The sequence below is a fragment of the Mirounga angustirostris genome, unplaced genomic scaffold, assembly GCF_029215605.1.
Source record: "Mirounga angustirostris isolate CCGP_5_RB_7025 unplaced genomic scaffold, mMirAng1.0.hap1 SCAF_7, whole genome shotgun sequence".
Taxonomy (NCBI): domain Eukaryota; kingdom Metazoa; phylum Chordata; class Mammalia; order Carnivora; family Phocidae; genus Mirounga; species Mirounga angustirostris.
In genome coordinates, this window is record NW_026991715.1 from 35,112,493 (window position 1) to 35,132,877 (window position 20,385).

Genomic DNA, 20,385 nt, shown 5'->3' on the forward strand with positions numbered 1-20,385 from the left:
CCTCTCAAAGATTCCTAACCATAGCAGTTTTAAAAATATTTCCAGTCCCTCACCTAATCTTAGTCTCCCTCACAACCACTGTCTTCCTTCCTTATTCCTTTTTTCAAGTTAGCTTTTAGTATGTTCGTTATGTTTTTAATAATGAAGAACAAAGACTACACTAATATTCTATATAACTGGGATCATTTTAAATTTTGATTTGGAAGTAATCATATACTAACCGAGTCTTATGTTTAATGGTATTATCATCTTTCAAGGTGCTGTGATTTTTTATTATACTTAAGGGCATTTGAGGAGAGCTGATCTAAGCCAATGTGTCTCTTGTGTTTTATTACTATTACATAATTCTCTAGGAGATAAAACTGAAACTTATTGTGGAATAATACATCATAACATCTTTACTTCTAGGTAATAAATAAAGTATAGACTGAGAAAAATTAAAGACAGAGTTCCTTATAGTGTTTATACTATCTCTTCATAAGAATAAATGCCTTATGGATAAGTTTATAACAGTACATGCTTGAAATGACAAATATATTTCTATTTCTGTGCTTGGAGAGAAAAACAAATACAGAGAAAGCATTTCTGGAACACAAAACAAAAGTTTATCCCTACTAGTTTCAGTTTGGGTTTTTAAAAAACACCCTCACTCTAGATTTAGGCAAAGTGAACTACTTCCAGTACCCTGAAGTTCTTTGGTTTCTCTCTCACATCTAGACATTGCCATACCGTTCTCTTTCACATCCAGGCCTTTTCCCTGATTCACTCCTGTCATGTTTCTTGGGAGAGCCTTTGCTAACCTCCAAGGCCAGGTTGGAGGCCCTCCCATCACCTTTGGCTTCACCCATTTTGGTAGCTTTCTCAATGCACTGGAATTCCTTGTTTGATTGTATCTTCATAGCTTTGGGGCGAGGGAGTGGTTATGTTCATATCATTTACCTTAAATCCCCACATATCGTCTAACATCCAATTATATTTTTAATGAATGGGTTAAATTAAAATATTGAAACTAAGATGTCAGGCTATCAATGACAAACTTTGATAAATATAATTATAAATATGGCTGATTTTTTTTTGTGGTTTTTAAATTTTGAACATTTCAAAACAGTAACTCCAGCATATTTAAAGCAATATTAGTGGTGTTAAGGTTAGAGCATGGCTTCCCAAGGAAGTTGAAGTTACATACTTTAACATATAGCAATTCAGCTGTGGGAAATAAACACCAGTCCCATTACCTCTGATAAAGATGATTTCAGGTGTTGGGAAACTTAAAAATTACTAACTTGGGTTTGTCTGAGAGGGTGCAGTAAACCATTAGGCCTCTGAGTGTCGCTGTTGACCATTCAAGGAGGAAAACGGAGCTTGAGCGCTAGTCCACCATTTCCTTGTTCCTAAAAAGCAAAGAACCAGTCAGTCGGATTCCAGAAGATCCGAGGCTGCTACAAAGCTCAGTTTGTCAGTCAACCAGCTCTGTGACACATAAATTAGGACCAAAGAAGCCTTAGTTCCTTGAGAAAAAATAAGATTTGAGTCCGTCGTGGGCACTTGGAACCGAATTCACAGAAAATAATTCACCAAAGAGGAAATGACAAAATATCTGAGATTCAAACACCACAGAGGACTGACCCTGCTGTGCATGCTTCTGGGGACGCTGTGCAAGACTGGATCCGGGCAGATCCACTACTCAGTGCAGGAGGAGCTGGACAAAGGCTCCTTTGTGGGCAACATCTCCAAGAACCTGGAACTCGAGCCCTGGGAGCTGGCGGAGCATGGAGTCCGCATCGTCTCCAGAGGTAGGATGCAGCTCTTTGCTTTGAACCTGCAAAGCGGCAGCTTGGTCACGGCAGGCAGGATAGACCGGGAGGAGCTCTGCGCTCAGAGCGCACTGTGTCTGGTAAAATTTAACATCCTGGTTGAAGACAAATTGAAAATTTTTGAAGTAGAAATAGAAATTAAAGACATTAATGATAATGCTCCTGATTTTCTAACAGAGGAATTGTTAATAAAAATTGGTGAACTAACGGCTCCTGGAACTCGATTTCCACTTAAGACTGCATTTGACCCAGATGTGGGCATGAACTCCCTTCAGAACTACCACCTCAGCCCCAATGACTACTTTTCCCTGGCTGTGAAGCATGTCTCTGATGGGGCCAAGTACCCAGAGCTGGTGCTGGAGAGGGCTCTGGACCGTGAGCAAAAGAAAGTTCACCAGCTTGTCCTCATTGCTTCTGATGGTGGAAACCCTGTCCTCTCTGGCAACTTATGCATCCAAGTGGTAGTTCTGGATGCAAATGACAACCCACCAGTATTTACTCAACCTGAATATCAAGTAAGTGTTCCGGAGAACTTGCCAGTGGGTACCACGCTGCTCACAGTGAATGCCACTGACCCTGATGAAGGATTCAATGCTCAAGTGTCCTATATTCTAGATAAAATGCCTGGGAACATCGCTCAGATGTTTGATCTCAATTCAATGACTGGAGATATATCAATTTTAAAAAGTCTAGATTATGAGGATGCTACATTCTATGAAATTAAAATTGAAGCACAAGATGGACCTGGTCTCCTTTCAAGAGCTAAGATATTAGTCACAGTTCTGGATGTGAATGACAACGCCCCAGAAATTATTATCACTTCTCTTACTGGATCAGTCCCAGAAGAGGCTACTGCTGGAAGAGAAATTGCCCTTATCAATGTACACGACCGGGATTCTGGGCAAAATGGGCAAGTCACAGTTTTTGTCCTGGGAAATATGCCATTTAATTTAGAAAAATCAATAGACCAATATTACCGCTTAGTGACAGCCAGATCTCTAGACCGTGAACAGGTGTCTGAATATAACATCACTCTCAGAGCCACAGATGGAGGAAATCCCCCACTGTCCACGAGTACTCATATCACTCTGCGTGTTGCAGACATCAATGACAACCCGCCTGCCTTCAGTCAGTCCTCCTACTCTGCCTACATTCCTGAAAACAACCTCAGGGGAGCTTCCATCTTCTGTGTGACCGCCCAGGATCCTGACAGCATCCACAATGCCCACATCACTTATGCACTGACTGAGGATACTATCCAGGGAGCGCCTCTCTCCACCTATGTCTCCATCAATTCTGACACCGGTGTCCTGTATGCGCTCCGTTCCTTTGATTATGAGCAGGTTAGAGACCTACAGCTATTGGTGACAGCCAGTGACAGTGGGAACCCTCCACTCAGCAGCAACGTGTCACTGAGCTTGTTTGTGCTGGACCAGAATGACAATGCGCCTGAAATCCTGTACCCCACCCTCCCCACCGATGGTTCCACAGGCGTGGAGCTGGCGCCCCGCTCTGCAGAGCCCGGCTACCTGGTCACCAAGGTGGTGGCGGTGGACAGAGACTCAGGCCAGAACGCCTGGCTGTCCTACCGCCTGCTCAAGGCGAGCGAGCCAGGGCTCTTCGCGGTGGGGCTGCACACGGGCGAGGTGCGCACGGCGCGGGCCCTGCTGGACAGAGACGCGCTCAAGCAGAGCCTGGTGGTGGCGGTGCAGGACCACGGCCAGCCCCCTCTCTCGGCCACCGTCACGCTCACCGTGGCCGTGGCCGACAACATCCCGGACGTCCTGGCCGACCTGGGCAGCATCAGGACCCCCGCCGACCCGGACGATTCGGACCTCACGCTGTATCTGGTGGTGGCGGTGGCGGCAGTCTCGTGCGTCTTCCTGGCCTTTGTCATCGTGCTGCTGGCGCTCAGGCTGAGGCGCTGGCACGCGTCGCGTCTGCTCCAGGCTTCCGGAGGCGGGCTGGTGGGCGTGCCGGCCTCGCACTTTGTGGGCGTGGACGGGGTGCGGGCTTTCCTGCAGACCTATTCCCACGAGGTCTCCCTGACCGCGGACTCGCGGGAGAGTCACGTGATCTTCCCCCAGCCCAACTACGCGGACACGCTCATCAGCCAGGAGAGCTGTGAGAAAAGTGAGTCCTTCCTGGTATCTCAAGATTTACTGGAAACGAAAGGAGACCCTAGCCTACTTCAGGTAAGTTTATTTCTTTCTTGGAATACTATGAAGAACAATTATGCCAGTGTGGCTAATATAAAGATTTAATGCACATTTATTTGAAAATAAAACAATGTGGTAGTCCTTAGTTCTGTTGCTTAAGTATCTGTTTCTTCTTCTGGGCCTATGGTAGAGCTGATCTTCCTGACCTGGTTATGACTGAATGGGCCTAAGTAACCAGTTCTGGCCAATATATTGTAAATGCAAGTAATATGTGCCTCTCTCTGGAGGAAGCTCCTGTTGGCATTGTAAGAATTTCCAGATCTCTAAGTTATTTTTTGAAATTGTGACTGTTGCTTCTACCTGAGTGCTTGAACAACTATATCAAGAGAAGATCTCTGTGGTTGTCATACATTGGTGTGTATACCTGTGATAAATAGACTTTTTTTCATTTTAACTTCTTGTGATTTGAAATTTGTCACTCCAACCTACTTAGCTTATCCTGACTGATATAAATAAAAATATAAATATTAGGTATTTTAGGCTCCTATAAAATGATGCTTGCTCTTTCCAAGCCAGGCCACACTCTTTTCATCTCAATGACATAAAAACTGTTGAGTAAAAATATATACAGCTTGGTCAAGTGGTTTTACCTGGCCTGTATTCCCTACTGTGTATACCTAAAGTATGTGTGGGTGTATGTGTGCATTCATATTGATTTCAGCCTTTTGTCTGAAGGTGGGGAGGTCAATTGCCTAAACTGATATGAGTCTTGGAGGGACATTTCTCGTCCTTTGAGAAGGATTTTAAAAAATGCAAGGAGATATGTCTCAGCCTCAGCAGGACATTTCCAGATCAGCTACTCCAACAATAAAATAGAGTCCTACAACTTTCTTGAGCCAGAAATTGTTGGCCCATTTTGAAATTTATGAAATTATTTTCACCTATGAAATCACCTCAGAGTCTCATCCAAAATGAGACCAAAATATATTTCATTAGATTTCAAATAAAGGAACATCTCTCTCCCTCAATATATTAGAAAGAGATATATTCAAGAGTGTGAGATGCAGGGCTTGAGCAAAATAACTGAGATCAGGGAAAGGTGTATTTTCACTCAAACATGCAAATACATCACAGAAAAAAGGCACATGATCTTCAAAATGTCTTCTTTAAGGAAAAATCTTTATGATGTGATAAAGTGATATTATTATCACTTTCCCCATAATGAGAAAAATTACTAAATGGGTAGTGCCGGGGAATTTTAGATGCTCAAAGCGAATTTTCTAAGAATCTTGATAAAACAAAGCCTAAATGTTGTCAAAGTGTACAGAGAGTACAAAGGCAGTACAATTTCCATCTACTTGTATAGATAATGAAAGGTCTCAGACATTCCATTTCACTAAAAAGGATTTTCTTAAGGATGGGCAAGAATTCATTACAATAGAAAGGGGAACAGCAAAAGGAACAGAAAATATAAATTCATGACGTAGAGAAAACAATGAAAATAATGTCTTAGGAAAACAGATAATAGTCTGTTCTGACTGGAGTGTAAATGTGAGTATGTATTATTCTACTGCAAAACAGTAGAATAAATCATTACATTGGTATCTAATTTGGTAGTGCATTTGAAATAAAGGTATTTGTTTTAGTTACCCAAGATGAGTTCAAAATTACAGGTTAAGTTCCAAAATTGAGTATCTAAGAACTCTCAACACCTCTCCAAGATTTACCAGTGATCAAGTCAAATTCATTATACTTATTAATGGTATAAATCAGCTGGAGCTGAGTATTGGCATTATGGAGTATTGCATATACATTCATATAGTAAAAAGCACTGATTTCATAAAAATAAATATAGCATTCACAAGATTGAGCTGTATAAAAGCATGTGTACTAAATTGGTCACTTTTTAAAAAGATTTTATTTATTTATTTGACAGAGAGAGACACAGCGAGAGAGGGAACACAAGCAGGGGGAGTGGGAGAGGGAGAAGAGGGCTTCCCACGGAGCAGGGAGCCTGATGCAGGACTCGATCCCAGGACCCTGGGATCATGACCAGAGCCAAAGGCAGATGCTTAATGACTGAGCCATCCAGGTGCCCCTAAATTGGTCACTTTAACAAAATATCAGGCTGTGCTGTACTTAATGGGAATATTTCCTATGCTTTTAAAAAATGAGCAATACATTAAATAAGTCTAGGGCTTTATTCACTCTTTTTTTGCAGACTGTATCTTTGGAAAGTATTACTGAATTGATAAAGTATTTATGGAGAGAGTTAAAATACTGTATTAGGGAGGTTCTGGATTTTACAAAAATGTAAAGATCACAGTTCACTAAAATGTGGATAAAAAGCCAGTAACTTATTTGGTTACATCCATACTAGCCATGCCAGTGTTCATAAATACAGTGAAATAATTGATATTTTTGCCCCCCAAACTGAAAAACTAGTTGTAAGCCTGGTGAAATTTTTTAATGCAAAAAAGAATGTAAAATGATAGCAACGCTTATGAAATGATAAAAAGTAGAACATATCAAATTTAGAGGGAAAATATGAATACTTGGTTTTTCCAACAATTAGACAAGGTACATAAAGATTCAAGAGCTTACACGTTGAGGGTAAATGGCTGGACAATATGCAGTTCTCCCAGACAACCTCCGGGCGCCGCTGTTGACCAAAGGGAAGAAAGGTTCTCAATTCTGCGGGAGAGTTGGGCAGTGTTTTCCAGCTTTGACCTGCGCACATCAAAACGCGGAGGCGGCGTCTGTGCACCCACCAACGCCAGTCCTACGCTCAAATCACAAAAGTCCAGGTGCTGGCACTGATTTTTTTTTAAACATCCCAGAGACATCCTGAAAAGAAGCTTCCCAGGAAGTTCAAAAAATGCAAAGAAGCTCCAGAAAAGCTGAACCGATGAAAATTCAGGTACTGTTTCTCTTCCTGCTGTCTTTGTTGTGGGGGGCTATCTCCCAGCAAATCCAATACGCTATTCCGGAGGAGCTGGCCAGGGGCTTGCGGGTGGGGAACCTCGCCAAGGACCTGAAGCTCAGTGTCCAGGAGTTGTCAGCTCGAAAACTGCGGGTTAGTGCAGAGAATTTCTTCAGTGTGAGTGCAGAGAGTGGGGATTTGTTAGTGAACGGTAGGATAGATCGAGAGGAAATTTGTGGGAGGAAATCTGAGTGTGCACTAGAATTTGAAATGGTTGCTGAAAATCCAATGAATGTTTTCCACGTGATTGTTGCAATCCAAGATATTAACGACAATGCACCGCGTTTCACCGCAAAAGGCATTGACTTGGAAATCTGCGAGTCAGCCTTACCAGGTGTAAAATTCCCTCTGGATTCTGCACAAGATGCAGATGTAGAAAGTAACTCACTGAAGATATACACTATCAACTCCAGTGAACACTTCTCTGTGACAACGAAGGAAAGTCCTGATGGAAGTAAATACCCAGAATTACTGCTGGAAAAACCTCTGGACAGAGAACAGCAGAGCTCCCACCAGTTAATCCTGACCGCCATGGACGGTGGAGACCCTCCACTAAGTGGCACCACCCAGGTCCGGATTCAGGTCACTGATGCCAATGATAATGCTCCAGTGTTCAGCCAGGAAACGTACAGAGTTAGCCTCCAAGAAAATGTGCCCTCGGGGACCTCTGTGCTCCAAGTGATGGCCAGTGACCAGGACGAGGGTGTTAATGCAGAGATCACCTATGCCTTCCTCAGTGCCCCAACAAGTACCAGCCTCCTCTTCAATCTCAATCCAAATACTGGTGACATTACAACCAATGGTACATTGGACTTTGAAAAGACAAGCAGATATATGTTGGTTGTAGAAGCCAAGGATGGAGGGGTGCACACGGCTCACTGTAATGTTCAGATTGAAATTGTTGATGAGAATGACAATGCCCCAGAGGTCACATTGATGTCCTATTCTAACCAGATTCCCGAGGACTCAGACCTTGGGACTGTAATAGCCCTCTTTAAAGTGAGAGACCGGGACTCTGGGCAAAATGGTCTGGTGACGTGCTATATTCAGGAAGACATTCCCTTCAAATTAGAATCCACCTCCAAGAATTATTACAAGCTGGTGATTGACAGTGCCCTAGATAGGGAGCAGATGGCGGAGTACAATGTCACCATCACAGCCACTGACAAGGGCAAGCCCTCCCTATTCTCCAGTACAAGCGTCACCCTACACATCAGCGATGTCAACGACAACGCGCCGGTTTTCGAACAGCCTTCTTACGTGGTCCATGTGGCTGAGAACAATCCTCCTGGAGCATCCATCGCACAAGTCAGCGCCTCGGACCCCGACCTGGGGCCCAACGGCCGCGTCTCCTACTCCATCGTGGCCAGCGACCTGGAGCCACGCGCGCTGGCGTCCTACGTGTCCGTGAGCGCGCAGAGCGGGGTGGTGTTCGCGCAGCGCGCCTTCGACCACGAGCAGCTGCGCGCCTTCGAGCTGACCCTGCAGGCGCGCGACCAGGGCTCGCCCGCGCTCCGCGCCAACGTGAGCCTGCGCGTGTTGGTGGGCGACCGCAACGACAACGCGCCCCGGGTGCTGTACCCGGCGCTGGGGCCCGACGGCTCGGCGCTCTTCGACACGGTGCCGCGCGCCGCGCAGCCCGGCTACCTGGTCACCAAGGTGGTGGCGGTGGACGCCGACTCGGGACACAATGCCTGGCTGTCGTACCACGTGCTGCAGGCCAGCGAGCCGGGACTCTTCAGCCTGGGGCTGCGCACGGGCGAGGTGCGCACGGCGCGCGCTTTGGGCGACAGGGACGCGGCCCGCCAGCGCCTGCTGGTCGCTGTGCGGGATGGGGGACAGCCGCCCCTCTCGGCCACAGCCACGCTGCTCCTGGTTTTCGCCGACAGCCTACAAGAAGTGCCGCCAGATGTCAGCGACCGCCCGGCGCCCTCTGACCCCCAGGCTGAGCTGCAGTTTTACCTGGTGGTGGCTTTGGCCCTGATCTCGGTGCTCTTCCTCCTCGCGGTGATTCTGGCGGTTGCCCTGCGCCTGCGACGCTCCTCCCACCCCGCTGCCTGGGGCTGCTTTCGCCGGGATCTCAGTTCCAAGTCCGGACCTGGGGTTCTCCCCAGTTACAGTGAAGGGACTTTGCCCTATTCCTATAATCTGTGCGTGGCCTCACGATTAGCTAAGACAGAGTTTACTTTTTCCAACCTGAAACCAGAAATGGCTCCTCCTCGGGATCTCCTTTGTGACGATCCTTCTGTGGATGTATGTGTCAGCAATGAAGACCCCCAAATCGTTTATGATTCGTCTTTTGCCTCTCACGTGAGTTTCTGCAAACCTGCTTTTATTCTTTTTTATTGTTCATTTTTCTAGTGATGGTAGTAGAAGAGGTGTATTGGATGGGTGGAGATTGGTGTCTTGATTGCTCAGTAGTCTTAGTAGTTACCAAATTAATACCTCTTAATCTGTACTGTTGACGATTTTGTATGATAAGAAAATATTGCTAAAGGGAGCTTGTTCTTGGAAGTCGCTACCTTTAGTAATAACACTGCCTTTCTTAGTTGACGTGTGATACTATTTTCAGGCTTTATTCTTAATATATGTGCTGCCAAAGGGAGCACTTCAAGCTTTATAAATGTACTGACAGTTCTTTCTGCTTAAGTTAATGTTCATCTTCATCAAATATAGTTTTTTATCTTTTTGCTGCCATGTGTATTTTTAATTGAGCCTTCAATAATTAAGTCTCTTAGCACTTCTTTGCCTTATCACATGTAGCAAAGACTGATTTGGATCATAACCTTGGGTCAATTTTATTTGCACTCTATAATCTCATTCAAAAATAACTTTCTGGGCACCTGGCTGGCTCCGTCGGTAGAGCATGTGAATCTTGATCTCCAGGTTGTGGGTTTGAACCCCACATTGGATGTAGAAATTACTTAAAAATAAGATCTTTAGGGGCACCTGGGTGGCTTAGTCGATTAAGCGTCTGCCTTCTGCTCAGGTCATGATCCCAGAGTCCTGGGATCAAGCCCCGCGTCGGACTGTCTGCTAGGTGGGGAGCCTGCTTCTCCCTCTGTCTGCTGCTGCCCCTGCTTGTGCTCTTTCTCGCTGTCAAATAAATTTAAAAACAATCTTTATAAAAATAAGATCTATTTTTAAACAAATAATCTTAACCATTCTTAAATAATTTATTTTTATACTCTTTCTACTTTTTGACTGTTATAATTAGGAATGTAATGAACCTTTTTTTGAAGATTTTGTTTATTTATTTGACAGAGAGAGACACAGCGAGACAGGGAACACAAGCAGGGGGAGTGGGAGAGGGAGAAGCAGGCTTCCCGTGGAGCAGGGAGCCCGATGCGGGGCTCGATCCCAGGACCCTGGGACCATGACCTGAGCCGAAGGCAGACACCCAATGACTGAGCCACCCAGAAACTTTTTGTATATAAGGCCTCTTCTGTGTTTTTTTTTAAGTATAGGTTTCTGAGAAGTGAGTTAAAGTTTTTCAAAACATCTCATTTTACCTCCCAATCCCCAGCAATTTGTGTCTCCTTTGAGGATAGTGAAAATTACCTTTACTCTGCTCTTCAAAGTCTGATGATTTTACTATTCTGAATAAATAATGGACTTTCTTGTCTGATTAAAACTTATGAGTAACTTCTAGAAGCTAATTATTATGTGAGGAATCATCTAAAGAACTGGCTATTTGCTGTTTCATATTAAATTTTCTAAGATTAGTTAATTACTCAAAGTATTCATGTATGAGAAAACTGAAACATGCAGTGATAATATTTATACAACTCCTAAAAATTTTCCTTTTAGTGGTTATTTCTAAAATCAAACCTAAAGTAAATTTATAAATGATAGTAAAATAATACCTTCTGAATGTGTCCTTATGTGAAAAAAGTTACTGAATATTGCCTGCTTTTTACAGACAAAGCTTCAGTTTAACTTTTCTATCTTCTTTATTATTAATTTTTAATATCAGAGTTTCCCATTGTTTTAGGGCTTTGCAGTTGTATTAGTAATGCACTCATAAACATTGAAAAACTGAGGGTCTACTCTATGAAAGTTGCTGTTCTAAAGTTTGAGGACACACTGTGAACATGATAGTCACAAACATAGCCTGTGACCTAAAACCTTGTGTATACAAAATTAATGAACAAATTAGCTTCCCAAACCTATTATCGTATTTGCCAAGCCCATTTGCACAGGGGTAAGACTAGCTCTTGAACAGTAGATGTTTTCTTACAAGAGAATTGAAAAGTTACCCCAGATTCTAAAGGGTCAACCCATGTGAGGGAACTTGTTTCTGCATAGGTAAGGACCTAGAGCTCAGACCTCCAACTTCCCTGATCTGACACTGTTTTTTCACCTATCTATTCTTTCATTCGTCAAGTTCATCCTTGTTTCTGGGGAGGATAAATGTGTCCCTCACACAATGCACTGCACTGAAAATGGCCTATGAAAATAAATAATGGAAAAACTTAAAAGAGAAAAAAAATCTTAGGAAAAAATCATATTTTCTTTGAAAATAAATTACTTTGGAAGATTTATTGTACAGTAAGCTTTGGATTATGCCTGGATTTTCATTGCAAATAAAACAACAGGAGCTAGAATTTTATTCTTTTTTTTTTTTAAAGATTTTATTTGTTTATTTGACAGCGAGACACGGTGAGAGAGGGAACACAAGCAGGGGGAGTGGGAGAGGGAGAAGAAGGCTTCCTGCGGAGCAGGGAGCCCGATGCGGGGCTCGATCCCAGGACCCTGAGATCATGACCTGAGCCGAAGGCAGATGCTTAACAACTGAGCCACCCAGGCACCCCTAGAATTTTATTCTTTTGGGAAAAATAGGTTATGGAAAAGAAATGGTATAAACAGGTAGTGCTTTTCTTCACCAAGAATAGATTGCAGTAACAGGTTAGGACTCTGAGTGTCGCTGTTCACCAATCAGGGGAAACATAACCAGGAATTTAAACCGGACCACAAGATCTCTGCATCACAAAGCACTAGCCCTGTGGTTTTAGGAAAGCTCAAGACTGGACCCCAGAACTCCAACGTTCAACGGTGAAAGCGCAAAATCTTGGACCCGGAAGATCCTGGGGATTCTCTGGTCTCCACTGAGGGAACACCTAGGCGGAAGCTATTCTGCTGCGGGTCGGTAATGGCGGCTTCTCCTTATCGCCTAGAATGCAGCCGGCTGGTCGGGATCTGCGTTCTCCTGGGGGCCCTGTGGAAAATCCAGGCCGAACAGATTCGCTACTCAGTGCCTGAGGAGCTGGAGAAAGGCTCTTATGTGGGCAGTATCGCCAAGGACCTGGGATTGGAGCCCCGGGAACTGTCAGAGCGCGGAGTCCGCATCGTCTCCAGAGGTAGGAGGCAGCTCTTTGCTCTGAACCCGCGAAGCGGCAGCTTGGTCACCGCGGGCAGGATAGACCGGGAAGAGCTCTGTGACAGATCTCCAAAGTGTGTAGTAAGCCTGGAGATTCTTCTGGAGGACAAAGTGAAGATTTTTGGAGTAGAAGTGGAAATTATTGATGTTAATGATAACGTGCCCAGCTTTGGGACAGAGCAAAGGGAAATAAAAGTTGCTGAAAATGAAAGTCCTGGGACAAGATTTCCTCTTCCTGAAGCTTTTGATCCAGATGTTGGGGTAAACTCCCTGCAGGGTTACCAGCTCAGCTCCAATGTTCACTTCTCCCTAGACGTGCAAAGCGGAGCGGATGGCATTAAGTACCCTGAGCTGGTGCTGGAGCTTTCCCTAGACCGAGAAGAAGAGGCGGTTCACCACCTCCTTCTCACCGCCTTTGATGGAGGTGACCTGGCTCACTCTGGCACTGTCAAGATTCATGTAACACTTATGGATACCAATGACAATGCTCCCGTATTCACTCAGCCAGAGTACCATGTGAAGGTTCCAGAGAACGTGCCAGTGGGGTACCGGCTACTCACTGTAAAAGCCACTGATCCAGATGAAGGAGCCAATGGAGAAGTAACCTATTCTTTCCGCAAAGTGAGAGATAAAATGTCCCAACTATTCCAGTTGAATTCTTTGACTGGGGACATAACAATATTGGGGGATCTAGATTATGAAGACTCTGGATTCTATAATATAGATGTAGAAGCCCATGATGGACCTGGTCTCCGAGCCAGAAGTAAGGTACTGGTGACAGTTCTGGATGTAAATGACAATGCTCCAGAAGTCACTGTTACGTCTCTCACCAGCTCTATCCAAGAAACTTCTTCCCCAGGTACAGTAATTGCACTTTTCAATGTGCACGACAGTGATTCAGGAGAGAATGGCCTTGTCACATGTTCTATTCTGGATAATCTGCCATTCACACTTGAAAAGACCTATGGAAATTATCATCGACTGTTGACACGCAGAACGCTGGATAGGGAAGAAGTTTCAGAATATAACATCACAGTAACTGCCACTGATCATGGAACTCCACCACTGTCTACAGAAACTCATATCTCACTGAAGGTGACAGATATCAATGACAACCCACCTGCTTTCCCTCATGCTTCCTACTCTGCCTACATTCCTGAAAACAACCCCAGAGGAGCCTCCATTTTATCTATATCTGCCCAGGATCCTGACAGCACCGAGAATGCCAGAGTCACATACTCCTTGGCTGAGGACACACTCCATGGAAAGCCTCTTTCTTCCTATGTTTCCATCAACTCTGATACTGGTGTCCTGTATGCACTGTGCTCCTTCGACTTTGAGCAGGTTAGAGACCTGGAACTATTAGTCACAGCCAGCGACAGTGGGGACCCTCCACTCAGCAGCAATGTGTCTGTCAGCATATTCGTGCTGGACCAGAATGACAACGTGCCAGAGATCCTGTACCCCACCATCCCCACCGACGGTTCCACCGGTGTGGAGTTGGCGCCCCGCTCTGCAGAGCCCGGCTACCTGGTCACCAAGGTGGTGGCGGTGGACAGAGACTCGGGCCAGAACGCCTGGCTGTCCTACCGCCTGCTCAAGGCGAGCGAGCCAGGGCTCTTCGCGGTGGGGCTGCACACGGGCGAGGTGCGCACGGCGCGGGCCCTGCTGGACAGAGACGCGCTCAAGCAGAGCCTGGTGGTGGCGGTGCAGGACCACGGCCAGCCCCCTCTCTCGGCCACCGTCACGCTCACCGTGGCCGTGGCCGACAACATCCCGGACGTCCTGGCCGACCTGGGCAGCATCAGGACCCCCGCCGACCCGGACGATTCGGACCTCACGCTGTATCTGGTGGTGGCGGTGGCGGCAGTCTCGTGCGTCTTCCTGGCCTTTGTCATCGTGCTGCTGGCGCTCAGGCTGAGGCGCTGGCACGCGTCGCGTCTGCTCCAGGCTTCCGGAGGCGGGCTGGTGGGCGTGCCGGCCTCGCACTTTGTGGGCGTGGACGGGGTGCGGGCTTTCCTGCAGACCTATTCCCACGAGGTCTCCCTGACCGCGGACTCGCGGGAGAGTCACGTGATCTTCCCCCAGCCCAACTACGCGGACACGCTCATCAGCCAGGAGAGCTGTGGGAAAAGCGAGCCTCTTCTGATAACTCAGAATTTACTTGAAACAAAAGCAGACGCTAGTCTTCATCAGGTGAGTCGATCTTGCCACAACAAAACATAGGCAGAGAGCTATATAAACGTCTCCAATTGTATAAGATAATAACATATTAGGTAATATATGAAGTAAAGACTCTTCTTTTTTAGTATTCTATTACTTTAAAGGGGGAGGGGCATGGGGCCCCTAGGTGACTCAGTTGGTTAAGCGTCTGCCTTAGGCTCAGGTCATGATCCCAGGGTCTGGGATCTATCCCACGTTAGGTTCTCTACTCAACGGGGAGCCTGCTTCTCCCTTTCCCTCTGCCTACTGCTTCCTCTGCTTGTGCTCTCTCTCTCTGTGTCAAATAAACAAAATCTATAAAAATAAATAAATAATAGGGGCGCCTGGGTGGCTCAGTCGTTAAGCGTCTGCCTTCGGCTCAGGTCATGGTCCCAGGGTCCTGGGATCAAGCCCCGCATTGGGCTCCCTGCTCAGTGGGAAGCCTGCTTCTTCCTCTCCCACTCCCCCTGCTTGTGTTCCCTCTCTCGCTGTGTCTCTGTCAAATAAATAAAATCTTTAATAAATAAATAAATAAATAATAAAGGGGAGGGGCAGATGATCCCTCAAGAATAATCAATAGCAGTTACTACTCTTAAAAGTTTATTATCGGGGTGCCTGGGTGGCTCAGTCGTTAAGCGTCTGCCTTCGGCTCAGGTCATGATCCCAGGGTCCTGGGATCGAGCCCCGCATCGGGCTCCCTGCTCAGCGGGAAGCCTGCTTCTCCCTCTCCCGCTCCCCCTGCTTGTGTTCCCTCTCTCGCTGTGTCTCTCTCTGTCAAATAAATAAATAAAATCTTTAAAAAAAAAGTTTATTATCATTTGTAGTCTTCATTTAGTTACAGTTTCAGCAACACTCTCTTAATTTTATACCTCTGTCTCTCTTCTTTAAGTGCCATTTTCACTTAGGCATTAGTGAAAGGATAGATTAGAACTGTGAAATGCAGGACATTTGGCTGCTCAGTGGGTAGAACATGTGACTTGATCTTGGGGTCATGAGTTCGAGCCCCTATGTTGGGTGTAGAGATTATTTTATTTTTTATTTTTTTAAGTAGGCTCCACACCCATCGTGAAGCCCAAGACAGGGCTAGAACTCATGATCCTGAGGACAAGACCAGAGCTGAAATCAAGAGTCAGATGCTTAACCAACTGAGCCACCCACGTACTCTAGAGAATGACTTAAAAAGAAGAAGAAGAAGAACTGAAATGAAAGGCAATTGTGTAAAATCATATTATTCTGTCTTATGAAGCTCTTATTGATTCTAGACTATTTTTAAATGCCTGCTTTTTTACACTTTGCTTGAAGTTTTCTTTTTTTCCTTGAAAAGGTATTTTCCATTATAATTAAACAGTGGCAATTTATAAAGACCGGAGAAAATATTAACTTTTAGATATAATTTTAACAGGGATAGCTTCTCAACTGGATTGGTGTATTTCAAGTATTTTGTTGTTGCAGTTTGTGAGATGCATCAGCAGTCACTATGTATGATTCCTTTGTGCACTTCTGTGATTACCAAAAATATTGCCCATTTTATTTCATTCATCTTTAAGTAGGTGGAAGGAGTAATTTTAATAATTCCTAAATTTTCTATTATGGCATCACTATGAGATCCTTCTCAATTTCTAAGGAAAACAGTTTTCAAAATCTTAACCTTTTTCATCATGAGAGTCACTTATAAAGGTTGGGTAACTTGGATTCTGAATTGATATGATTTATGCTACTTATGAAGTAGGCCTCATCCCTATTCCTGAAAATTGCTCTCAGTTAGCTCTGAGGTGGCTCTGGGATGATCTGATATGGGGGAAATATTTTGTATGCAAGGGATATGCAACACTTTTGTTCCTTGTGCTTTCCTTTCGTTCTGTGAGTTAACTAAGAATTCATGAATGTCTAGGGTTACACAAATTAGTGCTTTTTAGATACCTGGGAATTGTAGCAGTAGATTGTGGACTATGCCTCAATTCAACTTAAGAGGGAGCATTTTAGGGGCGCCTGGGTGGCTCAGTTGGTTAAGCGACTGCCTTCGGCTCAGGTCATGATCCTGGAGTCCCTGGATCGAGTCCCTGGATCGAGTCCCTGGATCGAGTCCCGCATCGGGCTCCCTGCTCGGCAGGGAGTCTGCTTCTTCCTCTGACCCTCCTCCCTCTCATGTGCTCTCTCTCTCTCATTCTCTCTGTCTCAAATAAATAAATAAAATCTTAAAAAAAAAAAGAAGGAGGATTTTAGTTTCTAAATGCTTTAGTCTTTGTGGGAAACTGTGTTGCGATACATAGAAAAACAGACTGTCATGTGATGCAATTAGCTGTCATGGGGAAAGGAGAGAGGAAATAATATTGAGAGAGATTCTAAGGAGAGATTATTTAAAGTACTGAAGCTTTAAAATAAAATTTGGAAATACCAGTTGGCCTGAAACTGTGTCAGGCATGTTTGGATGTGGCATTAGGAATACATTCCTGGGGGTGCCTGGGTGGCTCAGTCGTTAAGCGTCTGCCTTCAGCCTAGGTCATGATCTCAGGGTCCTGGAATCAAGCCCCGCATGGGACTCCCTGCTCTGAGGGAGGTCTGCTTCTCCCTCTCCCACTCCCCCTGCTTGTATTCCCTCTCTTTCTGTGTCTCTCTTTGTCAAATAAATAAAATCTTAAAAAAAAAAAAAAGAATACATTCCAGAATCAGAGTGATACATATTTTAAATGTCTAGGAGAGCAGTAGTTTTTACCCTAATATCACACTGAAAATGTACTTTTGTTTGAATGCACACTGGGTTTCTTTTAGAAAATAGTATTTCTGGTTAAGTAAATTATTGTGCAACAATATGATGGAAGAAATAAATGGGAAAGCTCTTTATCTACTGATATGAAATAATTTCAAGATATAATGAGTGAAAAAAGCAAGATGCAGAACATAGTATATTGTATACTTACATTTACGTATTAAAGGGGGGAGAACATTTATAAAAATCTGCACTATACAAAACATATCTCTGGAATGGTACACACAAAAAATCTAACACTTATTTCTCCTGAGAGAAATGTGTTATTGAAAGCAGAGAGGAGGCAGTATGCTGTATGTGCCTTTTCAGTTTGGAGCTATATGAATATATACCATTTTAAAAACAAATAGTCTCTGTAAATTCAGAAAAGAAGTATTTTCTCAAAACATTTACAAGCAATTGGTGCACTTCCACGAGAAAACCTCTGGGTGTCGCTGTAGGTCAAAAAAGTGAGAGAAGATGCATTTGGGAGCCTCTTAGAGGGTAACTTCCTGCTCAAACCAGCCACTTAAGAGGAGACCAGTAAAGATTCGGATACAGAAAACAAAAGCAGGAAGAGAGACCCTACCCAGGCTTTTGCCATCCACGGAGGGCTTACTTCTCCTCCCGACCAAAAAGCAGAGCCACCGTGGAGACAGACAGGATGAGGCTGAGCGCAGAGAGGAGCAGCCCAGCGAGATGGCGGCAGGTATTGTTGGCTTTCCTGCTGTCTTTGTTACGAGGGGCTCTCCCGAATCAAATCCGCTATTCAATTCCCGAAGAGCTGGCCCAAAACTCGGTGGTAGGAAACCTCGCCAAGGATCTGGGGCTCAGTGTGCAGGACTTGCCAGCCCGGAAGCTGCGGGTTAGCGCGGAGAAAGAATATTTCACTGTAAACCCTGAGAGTGGGGACTTAATTGTGAGTGACAGAATAGACCGAGAGCAGATATGCGGAAAGAAGCCTCTGTGTATTCTGGATTTTGATACTGTCGCTGAAAACCCACTAAATATTTTCCATGTAGCAGTAATAGTGCAAGATATAAATGACAACACCCCACTATTCAAACAGAGTAAGATTGAATTAAAAATTGTAGAATCCACCAAGCCAGGTAAAACATTTCCACTAGACCCGGCCCTGGATTCAGATGCTGGTCCGAATTCACTGCAAAGATACCATCTTAATGACAATGAGCACTTTGATCTAGCAGAGAAACAAACTGCAGATGGACGTAAATATCCTGAGTTGGTTCTGAAACATTCTTTAGACAGAGAAGAACAGAATTTCCATCAATTGGTTCTAACAGCCGTGGATGGTGGGGACCCACCCCAAAGTGGCACCACCCAGATCCAAATTCAAGTGACCGATGCTAACGATAACCCCCCAGTGTTCGTCCAGGATATATACAAGGTCAGCTTGCAGGAAGGTGTGCCCCCGGGGTTCTCTGTACTTCAAGTAACTGCTACTGACCAGGACGAGGGTGTCAATGCAGAGATCACCTACTCCTTTCATAATGTGGACGAACTAGTGGAACAGTTCTTTAACTTAGATAAAAGAACAGGAGAAATCACGACAAAGGGTGGTTTTGATTTTGAAATTGCTAATAGTTACACTTTCAGTGTAGAAGCAAAAGATCCTGGAGATCTAGCAGCCCACTGCAGTATCCAAGTTGAAATTCTCGATGAGAATGATTGTGCACCTGAAGTGATTATCACTTCAGTATTTACTCCCCTACCAGAAGATTCACCACCAGGAACTGTGATTGCCTTGATAAAAACAAGAGATAGAGACTCTGGAGAAAATGGAGAAGTTTACTGTCGCATCTCGGGAAACGCTGAGTTTATACTGAAATCTTACTCGAAGAACTATTACAAGCTAGTGACAGATGGGCCGCTGGACCGGGAGGAGATTCCGGAATACAACATCACAGTATTGGCCACCGACAGGGGAAAGCCGCCCCTCTCCTCTAGTATAAGCATCACTCTGCAGATCGCAGATGTCAACGACAACGCGCCAGTTTTCGAACAGGCTTTCTATTTGGTCCACATTGCCGAGAACAACCCTCCGGGTGCCTCCATCGCCCAAGTCAGCGCCTCCGACCCCGACCTGGGGCCCAACGGCCGCGTCTCCTACTCCATCGTGGCCAGCGACCTGGAGCCACGCGCGCTGGCGTCCTACGTGTCCGTGAGCGCGCAGAGCGGGGTGGTGTTCGCGCAGCGCGCCTTCGACCACGAGCAGCTGCGCGCCTTCGAGCTGACCCTGCAGGCGCGCGACCAGGGCTCGCCCGCGCTCCGCGCCAACGTGAGCCTGCGCGTGTTGGTGGGCGACCGCAACGACAACGCGCCCCGGGTGCTGTACCCGGCGCTGGGGCCCGACGGCTCGGCGCTCTTCGACACGGTGCCGCGCGCCGCGCAGCCCGGCTACCTGGTCACCAAGGTGGTGGCGGTGGACGCCGACTCGGGACACAATGCCTGGCTGTCGTACCACGTGCTGCAGGCCAGCGAGCCGGGACTCTTCAGCCTGGGGCTGCGCACGGGCGAGGTGCGCACGGCGCGCGCTTTGGGCGACAGGGACGCGGCCCGCCAGCGCCTGCTGGTCGCTGTGCGGGATGGGGGACAGCCGCCCCTCTCGGCCACAGCCACGCTGCTCCTGGTTTTCGCCGACAGCCTACAAGAAGTGCCGCCAGATGTCAGCGACCGCCCGGCGCCCTCTGACCCCCAGGCTGAGCTGCAGTTTTACCTGGTGGTGGCTTTGGCCTTGATCTCGGTGCTCTTCCTCCTCGCGGTGATTCTGGCGGTTGCCCTGCGCCTGGGACGCTCCTCCAGCCCTGCCTCCTGGAGCTGCTTTCAGCCTGGTCTGTGTGTCAAGTCAGGACCTGTGGTTCCTCCCAACTACAGCGAAGGGACTTTGCCCTATTCCTACAATCTGTGCGTTGCCTCACAATCAGCTAAGACAGAGTTTAATTTTCTTAATATCACCCCGGAAGTGACTCCCTCTCAGGATCTCCTCTGTGAAGATGCCTCTTGGGTACCAAATACAAATCATGAAGGCGCTGGGGTCCCATTTACATCAGATATTATTTTAAAGGTGAGCTTTAATTAAC

At 45.9% G+C, this 20,385-nt stretch overlaps 2 protein-coding genes across 10 annotated transcripts in view; both read left to right on the top strand.

The window, feature by feature from the left end:
* The window catches only part of LOC123857349 (protocadherin gamma-C4), a 283,181-nt gene that overhangs the window by 107,755 nt on the left and 155,041 nt on the right, over window positions 1-20,385 (top strand). Inside the window, exons 1-2 of one of the 9 annotated variants that reach the window (XM_064596041.1) lie at window positions 1,258-4,009; window positions 6,814-7,030. The exons of 1 other annotated variant lie outside the window; for it this stretch is intronic. In XM_064596041.1, coding sequence (XP_064452111.1) covers window positions 1,586-4,009; window positions 6,814-6,885 — 2,496 coding nt within the window. In that variant the 5' untranslated portion in view covers window positions 1,258-1,585 and the 3' untranslated portion in view covers window positions 6,886-7,030. 7 more of the 9 variants (XM_064596045.1, XM_064596044.1, XM_064596027.1 and 4 more) reach the window with 7 other exon arrangements.
* Window positions 1-20,385, top strand: part of LOC135361447 (protocadherin gamma-A7-like) — a 95,309-nt gene that overhangs the window by 54,838 nt on the left and 20,086 nt on the right. The gene's annotated exons all lie outside the window — the stretch shown is intronic.